The sequence below is a fragment of the Colobus angolensis genome, unplaced genomic scaffold (assembly GCF_000951035.1).
Source record: "Colobus angolensis palliatus isolate OR3802 unplaced genomic scaffold, Cang.pa_1.0 Scaffold139, whole genome shotgun sequence".
NCBI lineage: Eukaryota > Metazoa > Chordata > Mammalia > Primates > Cercopithecidae > Colobus > Colobus angolensis.
The window spans coordinates 3,238,299-3,252,529 of NW_012114477.1; the positions used below are offsets into that span (position 1 = coordinate 3,238,299).

General features: G+C 47.6%; 1 protein-coding gene across 1 annotated transcript; it reads left to right on the plus strand.

Moving 5' to 3' along the window:
- On the plus strand, nucleotides 1-13,778 carry TPST2 (tyrosylprotein sulfotransferase 2). The gene is made up of 5 exons (XM_011934838.1): nucleotides 1-814; nucleotides 5,061-5,259; nucleotides 8,804-8,854; nucleotides 11,267-11,315; nucleotides 13,257-13,778. Exons 1-4 carry the CDS (start codon nucleotides 105-107, stop codon nucleotides 11,306-11,308), a joined length of 1,002 nt encoding a protein of 333 aa, XP_011790228.1. The 5' UTR covers nucleotides 1-104; the 3' UTR covers nucleotides 11,309-11,315; nucleotides 13,257-13,778.
- Nucleotides 13,779-14,231: the final 453 nt, after the last annotated feature.

Below are 14,231 nucleotides of genomic sequence, written 5' to 3' on the forward strand. Positions count from 1 at the left end.
TGGCAGCTGGCTGTGCCCTGGTCCTGGTGCTGGCGGTTCAGCTGGGGCAGCAGGTGCTAGAGTGCCGGGCAGTGCTGGCGGGCCTGCGGAGCCCCCGGGGCGCCATGCGGCCAGAGCAGGAGGAGCTGGTGATGGTGGGCACCAACCACGTGGAATACCGCTACGGCAAGGCCATGCCGCTCATCTTCGTGGGCGGCGTGCCTCGCAGTGGCACCACGTTGATGCGTGCCATGCTGGACGCCCACCCCGAGGTGCGCTGCGGCGAGGAGACCCGCATCATCCCGCGCGTGCTGGCCATGCGCCAGGCCTGGTCCAAGTCTGGCCGTGAGAAGCTGCGGCTGGACGAGGCGGGGGTGACGGATGAGGTGCTGGACGCCGCCATGCAGGCCTTCATCCTGGAGGTGATTGCCAAGCACGGAGAGCCGGCCCGCGTGCTCTGCAACAAGGACCCATTTACACTCAAGTCCTCGGTCTACTTGTCGCGCCTGTTCCCCAACTCCAAGTTCCTGCTGATGGTGCGGGACGGCCGAGCCTCCGTGCACTCCATGATCACACGCAAAGTCACCATCGCGGGCTTCGACCTCAGCAGCTACCGCGACTGCCTCACCAAGTGGAACAAGGCCATCGAGGTGATGTACGCCCAGTGCATGGAGGTGGGCAAGGACAAGTGCCTGCCTGTGTATTACGAGCAGCTGGTGCTGCACCCCAGGCGCTCACTGAAGCTCATCCTCGACTTCCTTGGCATCGCCTGGAGCGACGCTGTCCTCCACCATGAAGACCTCATTGGCAAGCCGGGTGGTGTCTCCCTGTCCAAGTGAGTGGAGCCCCTGATGCTTCCACTCAGACTCCGGCCCTGGAGTCAGAGGCACCAGGCGAGAAAATCAGCAGTGCCTCTCCTGAGCTGTGTGGCCGTGGGCAAGTCACTATATCTCTCTGAGCCTCTGTTTCATTATCCCAAAAAATGACAATGACTCCTCTCCTTTCTGAGAGAATCTGCAAACTTCATGGGCTGTTTGTTTTTTTGAGACAGTGTCTCAGTCTGTTGCCCAGCTGGAGTGCAGTGGTGCAATCACAGCTCACTACAGCCTCCACCTCCCTGTTCAAGTGATCCTCCCACCTCATCTTCCTGAGTAGCTGGGACTACAGGCATGCGCCACTAAGCTGGGCTAATTTTTGTATTTTTGGTAGAGATGGGGTTTTGCCATGTTGCCCAGACTGGTCTCAAACTCCTGGCCTCAAGCAATCCTTCCACCTCAGCCTCCCAGAGTCCTGGGATTACAGGCATGAGCCACCATGCCCAGCCTAGAGTCTGCAAACTTTGAATATGCTTTGTAGTAAGGCAATAGTGGGTAAAGGTTAAGAGCTCAGATTCCAGAACAAGGATGTCTGGGTTCAAACCTCAGCTCTGCCACTTCCTAGCTGTGTGACCCTGGGCAAGCGACTCAACCCCTGTGCTTCCATTGCTTCGTCTGTAACATGGAAATATAATTTTCCCACTTTATAGATACCTGTGGGCATCAAATAGGTTAATACATGTTAGGTGCTATTATTACTGTTTTAGTGTTGATCCTGCTTTTATTGATGGACTACTCATCATCCTCACCATTGTCATTTAATGAGTGCCTACTGTATGGCAAGTATTGGGTTAAGCCCCCAATAAGTTTATCTCCTTTAATCCTGACATCAACCTGAAGACATAGGAACACCTCTTAGCCCCATTTTATAGACCGAAAAGCTGAATCTCACAGAGGACAAGTTACTGGCCTCAGGCTACACAGCTAACAGAGCATGGTGCTGGGATTGGAACCCAGGTCTGTTTTTTGGGATTTTTGTTTTTGTTTTTGTTTCTTTGAGACAGGGTTTCACTCTGCTGCCCAGGCTGGAGTGCAGTGGCGCGATCCCAGCTCACTGCAGCCCCGGCCTTTTGGGCTCAAGCTATCTCCCGCTTCAGTCTTCTGAGTAGCTGGGACAACAGGCGAGCACCTCCAAACCTAGCTCATTTTTTTTTTCTAGTAGAGATGAGATCTCAGTAAGTCTTCCAGGCTGGTCTCCAACTCCTGAGCTCAAGCCATCCTCCTGTCTTGACCTGCCAAAGTGCTGGGATTACAGGTGCCTGACCTATTGTGTTCTTAAACTCTCCATGTCCAGAACTCCTCCCATCCTCCCCTTCACTCCCCCTCATCCTTTCCTTTCCTTCCTCCCTCTGTCCCTTACTCCCTGCCTTCTTCCATTGGAAAAGCTGCTGTCCCTATCCTGAGACCCACAGCACTTGGAACAATGCTGGAGCAGAGTATGCAGTCTCCACGCTTTCCCATCCTGATCAGGCTCTGGATATCCTGAGAGCTCAGCGAAAGGGTGGTTCTTCCCCATGGCTGGTCCTGCTGGGCCCCTGCCAGGCCCAGAGCAGAGCTAGAGTCTCGCAGCTGCTCTGCCCTAGCAATGAAGTTCCTACATGCCAGGTACCCCAGCCAGTTGATGCTGGATTTTATAAGTTATTGTGACAAAAATATTAGATTACCAAAGTAATAACATCTTTACTGTAGAAATTTAGAAAAGATACACCAAAGAAGAAAGGAGAAACAAGCCATGATCTCACCAGCCAGATCTTGATGTGTGACCTACTGCACCATTTTCAGGGCCTATTGATGAAACTGGAGTCCAGTGAAACATACTCCTCTGTAGCCTTTTTCCATGGTGGTATGGGAGCCCTTGCCAGTGGCAGCCAGCACTCTTCGGCAGCAGCATTTGTTGTTGTTGTTGTTATTGTTGTTGTTGTTGTCATCACAGAGTCTCGCTCTGTCACCCAGGCTGGAATGTAGTGGTGTGATCTGAGCTCACTGCAACCTCCGCCTCCCGGGTTCAAGCAGTTCTCCCTGCCTCAGCCTCCAGAATAGCTGGGATTACAGGCACCCGCCACTACACCCTGCTGATTTTTATATTTTTAGTAGAGATGGGGTTTTGCCATGTTGACCAGGCTGGTCTCGAACTCCAGACCTCAGGTGATCTGCCTGCCTCGGCCTCCCCAAGTGCTGGAATTACAGGCGAAAGCCACCGCGCCTGGCCTGCGGCATCATTTTGAATAGCTGTGCAACAGGCTGCTACACAGATTGCCATATTCAACTTCACATTCCCTATTGTTGAACACTTCATTTATTTCCAGTTTTACTGATGTGTATCAAGCATTGCCCTCATTCATGTTCTGGGATGTGTCCACCTCATCCCTGCGCCATAAAGTGCTAGAGACACAAGGATTTTGGCAAAAGCCATGCACATACTCGAGATTTTTGTCATGTTGGGTAGAGTTAAGATTTAAATCCAGGTTTGCAGCCTCTGAAGCTGTGTTCTACCCACCAGTCCACACCCTTTCACCTTCCCCCATTCTCTTCACCTCACGCCCGGTCTGGTCTTCCTTTTGCTGCCTCATTCTGTTCTTCTTTCCCAAGTCACCTCTTAGTTGGGATGAAAGCATTTAGAACTAGGCCCTTGATCCTGGGGATTCCCCACCATTCATCCTGTCAGGCCCCTGAGTTATAATTGGTAAGATCCACATCATTCAGGTGGCTTGGGAAGAGTTTAGGAAGCAGGTTGAAGATGATGGTTATTCCATGGTAGCAGCAAAAAGTTGGAAACAACCAAAATGTCTGTCTTTAGGGGAATGGAAAAATAAGTGATGGAGGAAGGCTACATAGCTGGCAAAAAGAATGGGGTATTGAGTGGCGAAAAAAAACTATAGCATATTTGTTTTACAGCTGCAGACGTGTGTGTGTGTGTGAGAGAGAGAGAGATGGCGAGCACGAGAGAGTGTGCTAACCCTGTGTTGACTGGGCACAGTGGCTCATGTCTGGAATCCCAGCACTTTGGGAGGCTGAGGCGGGCGATCACTTGAGGTCAGGAGTTTGAGACCAACCTGGCCAACATGGTGAAACCCCGTCTATACTAAAAATACAAAAATTAGCTGGGCATGGTGGTGCACGCCTGTAGTTCCAGCTACTTGGGAGACTGAGGCATGAGAATCTTTTGAACCCGGGGGTGGAGGTTGCAGTGAGCCGAGATTGTGCCACTGCACTCCAGCCTGGCCAACAGAGTGAGACTCCGTCTCAAAAAAGAAAAAAGAACTTAGAATGTGCCTATGCTTTTCTAAGCACTTTCTTTGTATTAACTCATTTACTCTTCAGAGCACCCCAGTGAGGTAGGTACTATTATTATTGCCAATTACAGGAGAGGAAACCGAGGCTCAGAGAGGTGAAGTAACTTTCCCAAGGCCACACAGCTGGGGAACAGCTGGCATTTGAACCCAGGCAGTCTGGCTCCCTGGTCTGCTCTTATCCACCCTACAGGAAAAGGTTACAGAGAGTGGTGTGCTCCACAGTGCAAAGGCTGCGTACCTGTAGGAAGCTGATGGACTGGCAGTGATGAACACATTGGCTTTTAGCTTTATCATTAGTGTTTTATTACTTTTTTTAGGGACAAAAAAATTTTTTTTTTTTTTGAGACAGGGTCTTGGTCTGTTGCCCAGTCTGGAGTGCAGTGGTACAATCACAGCTCAGGTTCACTGCTTCCTCAACCTCCCGGGCTCAAGCAATTCTCCCATCTCAGCCTCCTGAGCAGCTGGGACTACAGGCACTTGTTACCATGCCCAGCTTATTTTTGTAGTGGGGTTTCACCATGTTGCCCAAGTTGGTGTCAAACTCCTGAGCTCAAGCGATCCTTCTGCCTTGGCCTCCTGAAGTGCTGAGATTACAGGTGCGAGCCATTGTGCCTGACCTAAACTGTTGTTATTTTTTAAGCTGGAGAAGTCAAGAAAGTAGAATGTATGTACCAATGGTGTATGCTGCTAGTACTTCCTTCTGACTTCTCACTGCATGCTGTGTTCCCGTTGTACAGAGGAGGTATGAGGAGGCAAAAATGACTCACCTGCTGTCTCACAGTTGATGGGGCAGAGCTAGGTGGAGGCCAAGTTTCTCCAGTCTTTCCTGCTGCCCCGGAGTGGCTGAGCAGGGAACCCGCTCAGGCACCATCTGGGTCTGCCCTGCCCTCTCCAGCCTGTCCTCTCTCCCCAGGATCGAGCGGTCCACGGACCAGGTCATCAAGCCTGTTAACCTGGAAGCACTCTCCAAGTGGACTGGCCACATCCCTGGGGACGTGGTGCGGGACATGGCCCAGATCGCCCCCATGCTGGCCCAGCTCGGCTATGACCCTTATGCAAATCCCCCCAACTACGGCAACCCTGACCCCATCGTCATCAATAACACACAGCGGGTGAGTGTGCACCTGTACTTGCGGAAGTGTGCTCTTGGGGTCTGGGGCTTTTGCAGATGTGGAAGCTCCAGCCACCTGAGGAAATGTTCAGTCTCTCAGTTCCTGGTCATCTGATTTGTTTCTATCTGATGAACACGGTGAACTGCGTGATTGCTTAGATTTCCGTTTTGCTTGGGCTACAGGGAAGCTCAAAGTCAACTGGTAGCCTATCTCTCATACTCTTAACAGCAGGCCAGCTTGTACACTAATTTCATCTTATTTCTCTAATTTTATTTACACTTTTACCCCTATTTCCCTGGCTATTTGTTTATCTGTTTGTAAAGCACCTCAAGTCTTTGTTGAGAGGGGGTATAAATAAATAAGATATTGGTCCCTTTCTTGCCTTATAAGGTTTAATGTTGGTTTCTCAGACAAATGTGAGTTTGGGGCTGTTTACATTACATTTAAAATTATCCTTGGTTAAGGTGGTGAAGGGAAATGACTTTTTTTGTTTTGTATTGTTTTGTTTGAGACATGGTCTTGCTCTGTTGCCCAAGCTGGGTGCATTGGTGCAGTTATAGCTACTGCAGCCCCATACTTCTGGGCTTAAGGCATCCTTTCACCCCAGGCTCCTGAGTAGCTAGGACTACAGGTGCACACCACCATGCACAGCTAATTTTATTTTTTATAAAGGTGGGGTCTCACTGTGTTGCCCAGGCTGGTCTAGAACTCCTGGCCGTAAGGGATCCCCCTGCTTCACTCTCCCAAAGTGCTGAAATTACAGGTGTGAGCCTCCAGTGACTGCCAAAATGCTTTTGAAGTGTTAAAGTAGGCTAACATCCACTGGGTAAAAGAACAGTTAGCAAGTTGATGGCCTTATTTATACATTGCCATTACAGCTTCCAGTTTACTTGAAGTGCTGTGTTCTAACTTCCTTATAGGCAAATATTAGAAAACGGGACTGAGGCCTAAGGAAGAGCTTTCGTAGCCCTTACATCGTTAGACCCAGAGTCTTTAAGCTAAGCTCAGCATTTCTGAGCGTGTGCTGATTTTAGGAAGTGAACAGTTCTTGTATTGAATCACAACGGAAAAAAGTTAATCGTCTCTTAGTTCTGCAACTCTTCAGTTGGCTCAACGAGAAAGTTTCTATTTGGTGCTAGTAAGTCGTTAGCGCCTGCCTCTCCAGCACTCACTGATCTCTCTTTAACAAAGAGAATTTACTAACACTGAGCTTTGGGGGCTGTGCCCTTGTAATTGAAGGGTAAGCTTTGTCTGTGGGTCTCGTGAGTTCCTCTTCCTCTTGACATTAGTTGATTCTGCAGACATCTATTTACGGAAATACTCAGAGATTCAATGTACGTACCCAGCCAACACTGACAGGTGAATGGCTGCAACCCAGATGTGGTTTGTTTTTTTATTATAAATATTATTATTAATTTTTATTTTGTTATTATTCCTTAATAATAGTAATCTTTAAAGCCCACTTACGTGTTTTACACACTTTTATCTACCTATGGATTGTACATCTATTATCATAATGAAATATTAATTAACTGGATTAAAAAGAAGGTGGTAGTGATCTCACAATCCAGCCCCAGGTGCTTCTCAGAAGCAGAGGCGAGGACCGGCTGGGGACACTGCAGTAGTGGGCTGGGTGTTGCTTACTTCGCTGTTCTCAGCCAAGGGCCCAGCAGTGGCTCCTCTGGGGTCTCCTTAAAAGGTGGCTGGCTGCCCCTAGCTTGCCCCAGGCTATGGGTCAGAAGTTCCTAGAGTAAGGCCTGACTTTATGTATTTTATAAAACATGAGTAATTTTCATGAGCACTGGTGGTTAACATCAACTCTTTGGAGCTTTTTGTGTTTGTTTATTTAAAACGGAAGCTGTCTCTCATTTTCATCCAAAGAGGTTTCTTCCCTGGGGCAGTGAACACGTCTTGGCAAGTGCTAGATCCCTGGTTTAGTTTTGGCCATAGCTTGGCTGTTACTGCGAAGATAAGTCCTCCCACTAAGCCCTGTGAGTGTGCATGCATGCCTGTGTGCTTCTGTGTGTGCCGTGGACCCTGTGTGTTCCAATAATGGATCCTGGGACTCAGTAAACGCAGTGGCTAAAAGGACATGTATGCTGATGAAATCGTCTCTGCCTGCACTGCCCATATGGTAGCCACAGCCATGTGTGGCCACACTGATCCTGTAAAGGGAGGCTAGTCCAAAGTGAGAGGTACTGTTAGTGTAAAATACACACTAGATTTTGAAGGCTTAGGACAAAAAAACAAGTATGTAATGTTTCTCATTAGGCACTTTGATGTAAATTACATATTGAGATGTTCATATATTAGATAGGCTGGACATGATGGCTCATGTCTATAATCCTAGCACTTTTGGAGGCCAAGGCAGGCAGATGGCTTGAGCCTAGGAGTTTGAGACCATCCTGGGTAACATGGTGAAACCTCATCTCTACTAAAAGTACAGAAAATTAGCTGGACATGGTGGCGCGTGCCTGTAGTCACAGCTACTCAGGAGGCTGAGGTGGGGGAATCACCTGACACTGGGAAGTGGAGGCTGCAGTGAGCCATGATTGCACTACTGCACTCCAGCCTGGGCTATGGGAGTGAGACCCTGTCTCAAAAAAAAAAAAAAAAATAGTTATATCAGATAAAATAAAAGATATTATTAGAATTAATTTCCCTTGTTTCATTTTATTTTTAAACATGACTACTAGCGGAAAGGCCTGAAATGTTCTGGTTCTAACTTCAGGGCCTTTGCTCTGTTGCCTCTGCCTGGAGGGCTTTTTCTTCTGAGCTTAACCTACCTATTTTTCCTTGTCCTTTGGGTCTCAACTCAAAGGTTATCTATTTCAAGAGGCCCTTTTTATTTTTGTTTATTCATTTTCTTAGAGACAGGGTCTCGCTCTGTCACTCAGGCTGGAGTGGAGTGATGTGATCATGCTTCACCGCAGCCTCAACCTCCTGGGCTTAACCAATCCTTCAACCAAGGCTGCAGTAGCTCCAGAGTAGCTGGGACTATAGGTGCATGCCACCACGCCCAGCTAATTTTTAATTTTTGTAGAGATGGGGTTTCGCTGTGTTTCGCAGGCTGGTCTCAAACTCCTGGACTCGGGTGATCCTCCTGCCTTGGCCTCCAGAAGTGCTGGGATTACAGGCGTGAGTCGCTGCGCCTGACATGAGTCCCTTCTTGACCATCCACTCAAAAGAAGCCTCCTGGTTACTCCTAATCACACCTCTTTACTGTACTTTCTTCACAACAGTTCCCATGGTTTACTATGTCCTTGTTTATTTGTGTTTATTGTTTCTTGTGTGTTAATCTGGTGCCTCCTCTAGAACGGTAGCTCTAGGGAAACAGGGATTTCAATTATTGGTTAACATTCTGTCAACCAGACACAATGCATAGAATAATGCCTGGAAGAAGAGGAGCTGAATCAATGTTTGATGGAATGAGGGATGGGTGGGTGGCGAGGTGGATAGGTGGATGACTAGATGTGTTGGGAATGACAAAACTTTATTTTTTGGTCATTTTCATAATAGTGATACTTCTTTTTCTCTTCCTTAGGTCTTGAAAGGGGACTATAAAACACCAGCCAATCTGAAAGGATATTTTCAGGTTAGAAACCCCAAGGGGAATTCCAAATTCTGTCTTTCTCAGCTATACCTCCAGCTGGCTGTATGCCCTTGGATGTGTCACTTCTCTACTCTGGTTGATGGTTTTCCCATTATAAAAAGGGGGATGCGGGCTGGCTGCCTGTAATCCCACCACTTTGTGAGGCTGAGGCAGGTAGATCACGAGGTCAGGAGTTCAAGATCAGCCTGACCAACATGGTGAAACCCCATCTCTACTAAAAATACAAAAATTATCCGGGCGTGGTGGCGCACACCTGTAATCTCAGCTACTCAGGAGGCTGAGGCAGGAGAATCGCTTGAAACCAGGAGGCAGAGGTTGCAGTGAGCTGAGATCACACCACTGCACTCTCCAGCCTGGGCAACACAGCGAGACTCCATCTCAAAAAAAAAAAAAAGGTGGGGGCTGTGGTGATGCGGGCTGGACCAGAGGGTCTCTAAGCACTGATCCGGCTGGAGCCACATCTCAGTGGCCCTTCTGCCAGGGAGCAGCCTCACTACGTCTTCTGGCTTGAATGCAGTTGGAGGGACTTTGTGGGGACTTTTTTCTTGGGCTTTCTTTCTTTTCTTTCCTTTGAGACTGGAATGCAGTGGTGTGATCATGGCACGCTGTAGCCTCCTTCTCCTGGGTTCAAGCAATCCTCCCACCTCAGCCTCCCAGGTAGCTGGGACTACAGACACACACCACCATGCCTGGTTAATTTTTGTATTTTTTTTATAGAGACGGGGTTTTGGCATGTTGCCCAAGCTTGAGTTGTATTATTTATAATAAACAGGTAGCAGTTAGTAAAGTGTGCTCCTGTGTCCTGTGAGCTGTTCTAGTGAATTATCAAATCAGAGTGGGGGTTGTGGGAACCTCCAGATCTGTATTTGGCTGGGAAGAAGTGTGGATAGCCTGCGTACCCCATTGCAGCTGGCATCTAAAGTAGGGCAGTTGGGGAACTGAGCCCTTAATCTATGGCAGCTGATGCTAACTAAGTCTGGGAGTCGATGTCAGAACTGAACTGAACTGTTGAACGCCCAGTTGGTATCCAGATAATCAGAATTGGTCACTGATATTGGAAAACACCCATAAGCCAATATCTGAAAGATTAAAACTAGGTCTCCCACACAAAGCTCTGGATAGAAAAGGCTTCCCAGCAGAGGGAACCGTGAACACCTGAAAGCGGGGAGGGGTGGCCGAAACCTCTGGAATGCGTATGCACTTTTGCATTCGTTGCAATTATTTTTTTGTTTGTTTCTATCCCAATGTGATTTACAGGAATGTTCATTACAGTTTTAATGTTCAAGCTGCCTTGTTTTGCTTTCTTAATATTTTCCTATCTTTTGAGTTTTACCGGCACCATTTTGGACGGCTACGTAGCGTTCTGTGGAATGCATGTGCTGCCATTTACTAAACAGCTTCTTCAAGACCATTTCCAGTTTTTACGACATCCAGAATGACATTATGTGCACAGTGGAGGACAGTAGGGAGATGAGGGTTGGAAACAGAGGCTTGACACAACTTACCTGCAAGGCAGCCCTCCTGAGCGTGGGGGTATGCCATTCCTTCGTATTTTGTTCCTAAAAGCAACAAAAACTAGTCCCAGGTCAGCTAGACATCTTGCATATGTCATACACTGCAGGGAAGTATAAACTGCCCCAACCCTTTTTGTTTGTTTTTTGTTTTTTGTTTTTGAGATGGAGTTTTCCTCTTGTTGCCCAGGCTGGAGTGCAGTGGTGCGATCTTGGCTCACTGCAGCCTCTGCCTCCCAGGTTCAAGCAATTCTTCTGCCTCAGCCTCTCAAGTAGCTGGGATTATGAGCACCGGCCACCATGCCCAGCTAATTTTTGTATTTTTAGTAGAGAAGGGGTTTCTCCATGTTGGCCAGTCTGGTCTCGAACTCCTGACCTCAAGTGATCCACCCACCTCGGCCTCCCAAAGCTCTGGGATTACAGGTGTGAGCCACGGCACCCGGCCAAGATACCCTTATTCCTTCAGAGATTCCAAGGGTTTGGGGAGCTGTGTGCCAGGAACTGGGGACAGTGACCAAATATTTATTATTACACCACAGCCGAAATGCCATCTTGTAGAGTCCTTTCCTGGCCACCGTTTTTGAAGTAGCACAGATACTGATCACTCATAGCAGCCTGTCACGTTGCGCAGGTTTGACATTATCTTGCATCTGTGCATGTTCAATACGCTTTTTCTCCAACTTGAACGTAAGTTCCGCGATCCTAGTTTTGGGTCTGTCACACTCACCACGCTATCCCAGCACATGGCACATAGTAGATGTACAGTAAATACTCCATGAGTAAGCATGTGCATGACTCAGTGATGCTGAGGGGTGACCCTCAAGACAGTGAGGCATCCCCCACCTGGCTGTGACCCCTTCCTCTCTGTATTGTCTTTCTCCAGGTGAACCAGAACAGCACCTCCTCCCACTTAGGAAGCTCGTGATTTCCAGGTAAGCCTGTGGACTTCACTGGGGGTTCCCGCTGCTTCTGGGTGGCCCCAGAGCCACTTTTCTGTCCTTCCAGAGCCTCCCTGGGGGAGTCATGTCCACTAGGGTGGGCTGACCCAGCCCCATCAGAGGTTTCCATGGTGACAGACTGGGGGTGCTATTTATAGAATCAAGGCTTAGTCTTCTAGCTCTGGATCAAGGACAGGGAGAGGGATTAACGCTGAACCAACCGGAAAAAGGTTTATCTGACACTGGGGACGGGGCAGGAAGGACCACTATCATGGGGGACGGGGAGATTCCGGAACCAGTTTTGCACAGAATGCTGTCTGCCAGTCTGGCTTCTACAAACAGCATCAGCGTTGGGCCACAGCAATTATTGTTCTAATAACAGTCACAAGCAGTTATGTTCTAAGAATAACCCCCATGGCCATTGGGCCAGGTACTGGTCCTGTGTTACTCATTTAACCCTCAGCATCCTTGGGAGGCAGATGACATGATCATTCCATTTTACAGAAGAGAAAACCAAAGCACAGAGAAGGGCTTTGACTTGCCCAAGGCTACACAGCCCTCAAGGGACAGACTTCCTCCCAGGTTTGCTTTTAGTGAATGATTTTAAGTGCACATTTATCCATCCATATTCTACTAAGGGGTGGGGAAAGGGATTTTTTGAACTTGGCAATTCAAAGATTTAAGAACTCCAGGTTTAACTTCCTTCAGTCCCTGGTTTCTTCATCTGGAGAAGGGGATTCATCATTGCCCGCCTCTGAGGTTGGCCATAAGATGGCGTGAGCTGGCCCAGGTGGGAGTGCTTGGAAACTGTGAAGTGCTGGCCCCTCGCTGTGGACTTAGGCACTGGAGTTAAGGCTGCATGAGTGAGCTCGCTTCCTTCTGTCCCCTAGCCTCTATGATCAGGTTCAAGAAAACCTCAAGAGAAGTTATTTTACATTGAAACACAGCTTCCAGCTTGGACTCTTACTTTTAGTCTCTTCATCTATTTTTAAACAATTGGCATATGTTTTAGTTTTTTCTTTCAATTTACTTTGCTCCAATCTGCAAGGACTCTGTCATTATCAGGGTTCCCATCTTGAGTTGCACTAAGATCCCAGAGTTTTTGTTTTTTGCGTGTTTTTTTGTTGAGACAGTCTCACCCTGTTGCCCAGGCTGGAGTGCAGTGGCACGATCTCGGCTCACTGCAATCTCCACCTTCTGGGGTTCAAGTGAGTCTCATGCCTCAGCCTTCCAAGTAGCTGGGATTACAAGTGTGCACCACCACACCCAGCTAATTTTTGTATTTTTAGTAGAGATGGGGTTTCACCATGTTAGCCAGGCTGGTCTCGAACTCCTGGTCTCAAGTGATCTGCCCACCTCAGCCTCCCAAAGTGCTGGGATTACAGGCATGAGCCACCGCGCCCACCCAAGATCCCATAGTTCTATTCCAAAAAAGAACCCTGTCATGAAAAACAGCTTTCCTCCCTGTTCCTCACTAACTCTGTTCCCCTCACTCCCTTTCTGCAGATCATTAGTAGACTCCTGGACCTTCTCATTGACAAAGGCAGATTTGTTACTTGTTTTACTGTTTAAATGAGATACCATATCACGGCGCTTTAGCTGATCCTGGATACAGAGTTGGTCTTGAACAAACATGAATCCTGCCCTTGCCTTCAAGAATTCATCAGTATTTATCACATAATCACTGTCATTTGCCCTGTATCCATAAGAAAAGTGTATATTTGAGGTCAAGTGGATGCAAGATGAGATGTGGGGAAGAGCCCAGGAAACGTTTTTAAATTTAAACTCTCTCTGGCCATCTGGGATGCATTCGTAAAACCTTACATGCTTATGCGAATGGATGAAGACAGTATGTTCTGCAATCACATGTATAAATATAAATGATCTATTTCAGAATTGTTACTCTGAGTCTAACACAGTCTTCCCCCCTTTCAGATCTCTGCAAAAGAACTTCATTGCCAAGAAGAGAAGAAACTGCATTTAAGTGGAAATCGGACCTCTAATCCAAGCATATTGCTTGCTATTAATCGCCAAAACAGGACTGCTGATGAGGAATGTATTTGCATATGTTTGCAAAAGCTGAATCATTGAAAATGTACCTTGAAACTCTCTATCTTTGGACATGCCAGGGTAGAGAACGAAGGGTATGGAAGTAGTCCGGCTTTTGAAACTTAGGTATTTTATATTTTTCCCCTCAAGAACTTTTTTTTAAGAGACAGATTTGCCATCCTCCTTAATTTGCAGGACTGCCTTGGTGGCTTTGTTTGCTGGGACAAGGCCCACAAACTGTGCCTCTCCTATTGACCCTTACTTTGAATTCAAAGAATCTATTTAAGAATTTAATATATGAGGCTTTCTTTGATTCCTCCTCAGTTCTACCTAGTTTCACAGAGAAAAAAAAATACTCTTTGAATAAAGTGAACAGGGGCTCATTTGTTTATGCCTTACTTTACTGAATGAATAGTTTTGTTTTTTTTTTTTCTTTCCATACTGGATTTTGTCAGGGAGATTTGTGATGAGCAAAAAGCTGGAGAATATAGGTGCATGTAAGGCACAGCCAAATTCTTGTGTTGGGATCCCCAAGGCCACCCCCAGAATCGATGATTGGCTAGAACTCAGAATTCAGAAGAGCTATTATCCTCATGGTTGTGGTTTATTACAGCAAAAGGATGCACATTAGAATCAGCAAAACAGGCTGGGCGCAGTGGCTCATGCCTGCAATCACAGCACTTTGGGAGGCAGAGGCAGGAGGATCGCCTGAGGTCAGGAGTTTGAGACCAGCCTGGCCAACATGGTGAAACTCCGTCTCTACTAAAAATACAAAAATTAGCTGGGCGTGGTGGCGTGCACCTGTAATCCCAGCCACTCAGGAGGTTGAGACAGGAGAATCGCCTGAACCTGGGAGGTGGA

Coding starts and splice junctions, on each gene's coding strand:
- TPST2 (XM_011934838.1), top strand. CDS start 105: ATGCGGCCAGAGCAGGAGGAGCTGGTGATGGTGGGCACCAACCACGTG. Junction 815..5,060: donor GGTGGTGTCTCCCTGTCCAA/GTGAGTGGAGCC, acceptor CTCTCTCCCCAG/GATCGAGCGGTCCACGGACC. Junction 8,855..11,266: donor ATCTGAAAGGATATTTTCAG/GTTAGAAACCCC, acceptor GTCTTTCTCCAG/GTGAACCAGAACAGCACCTC.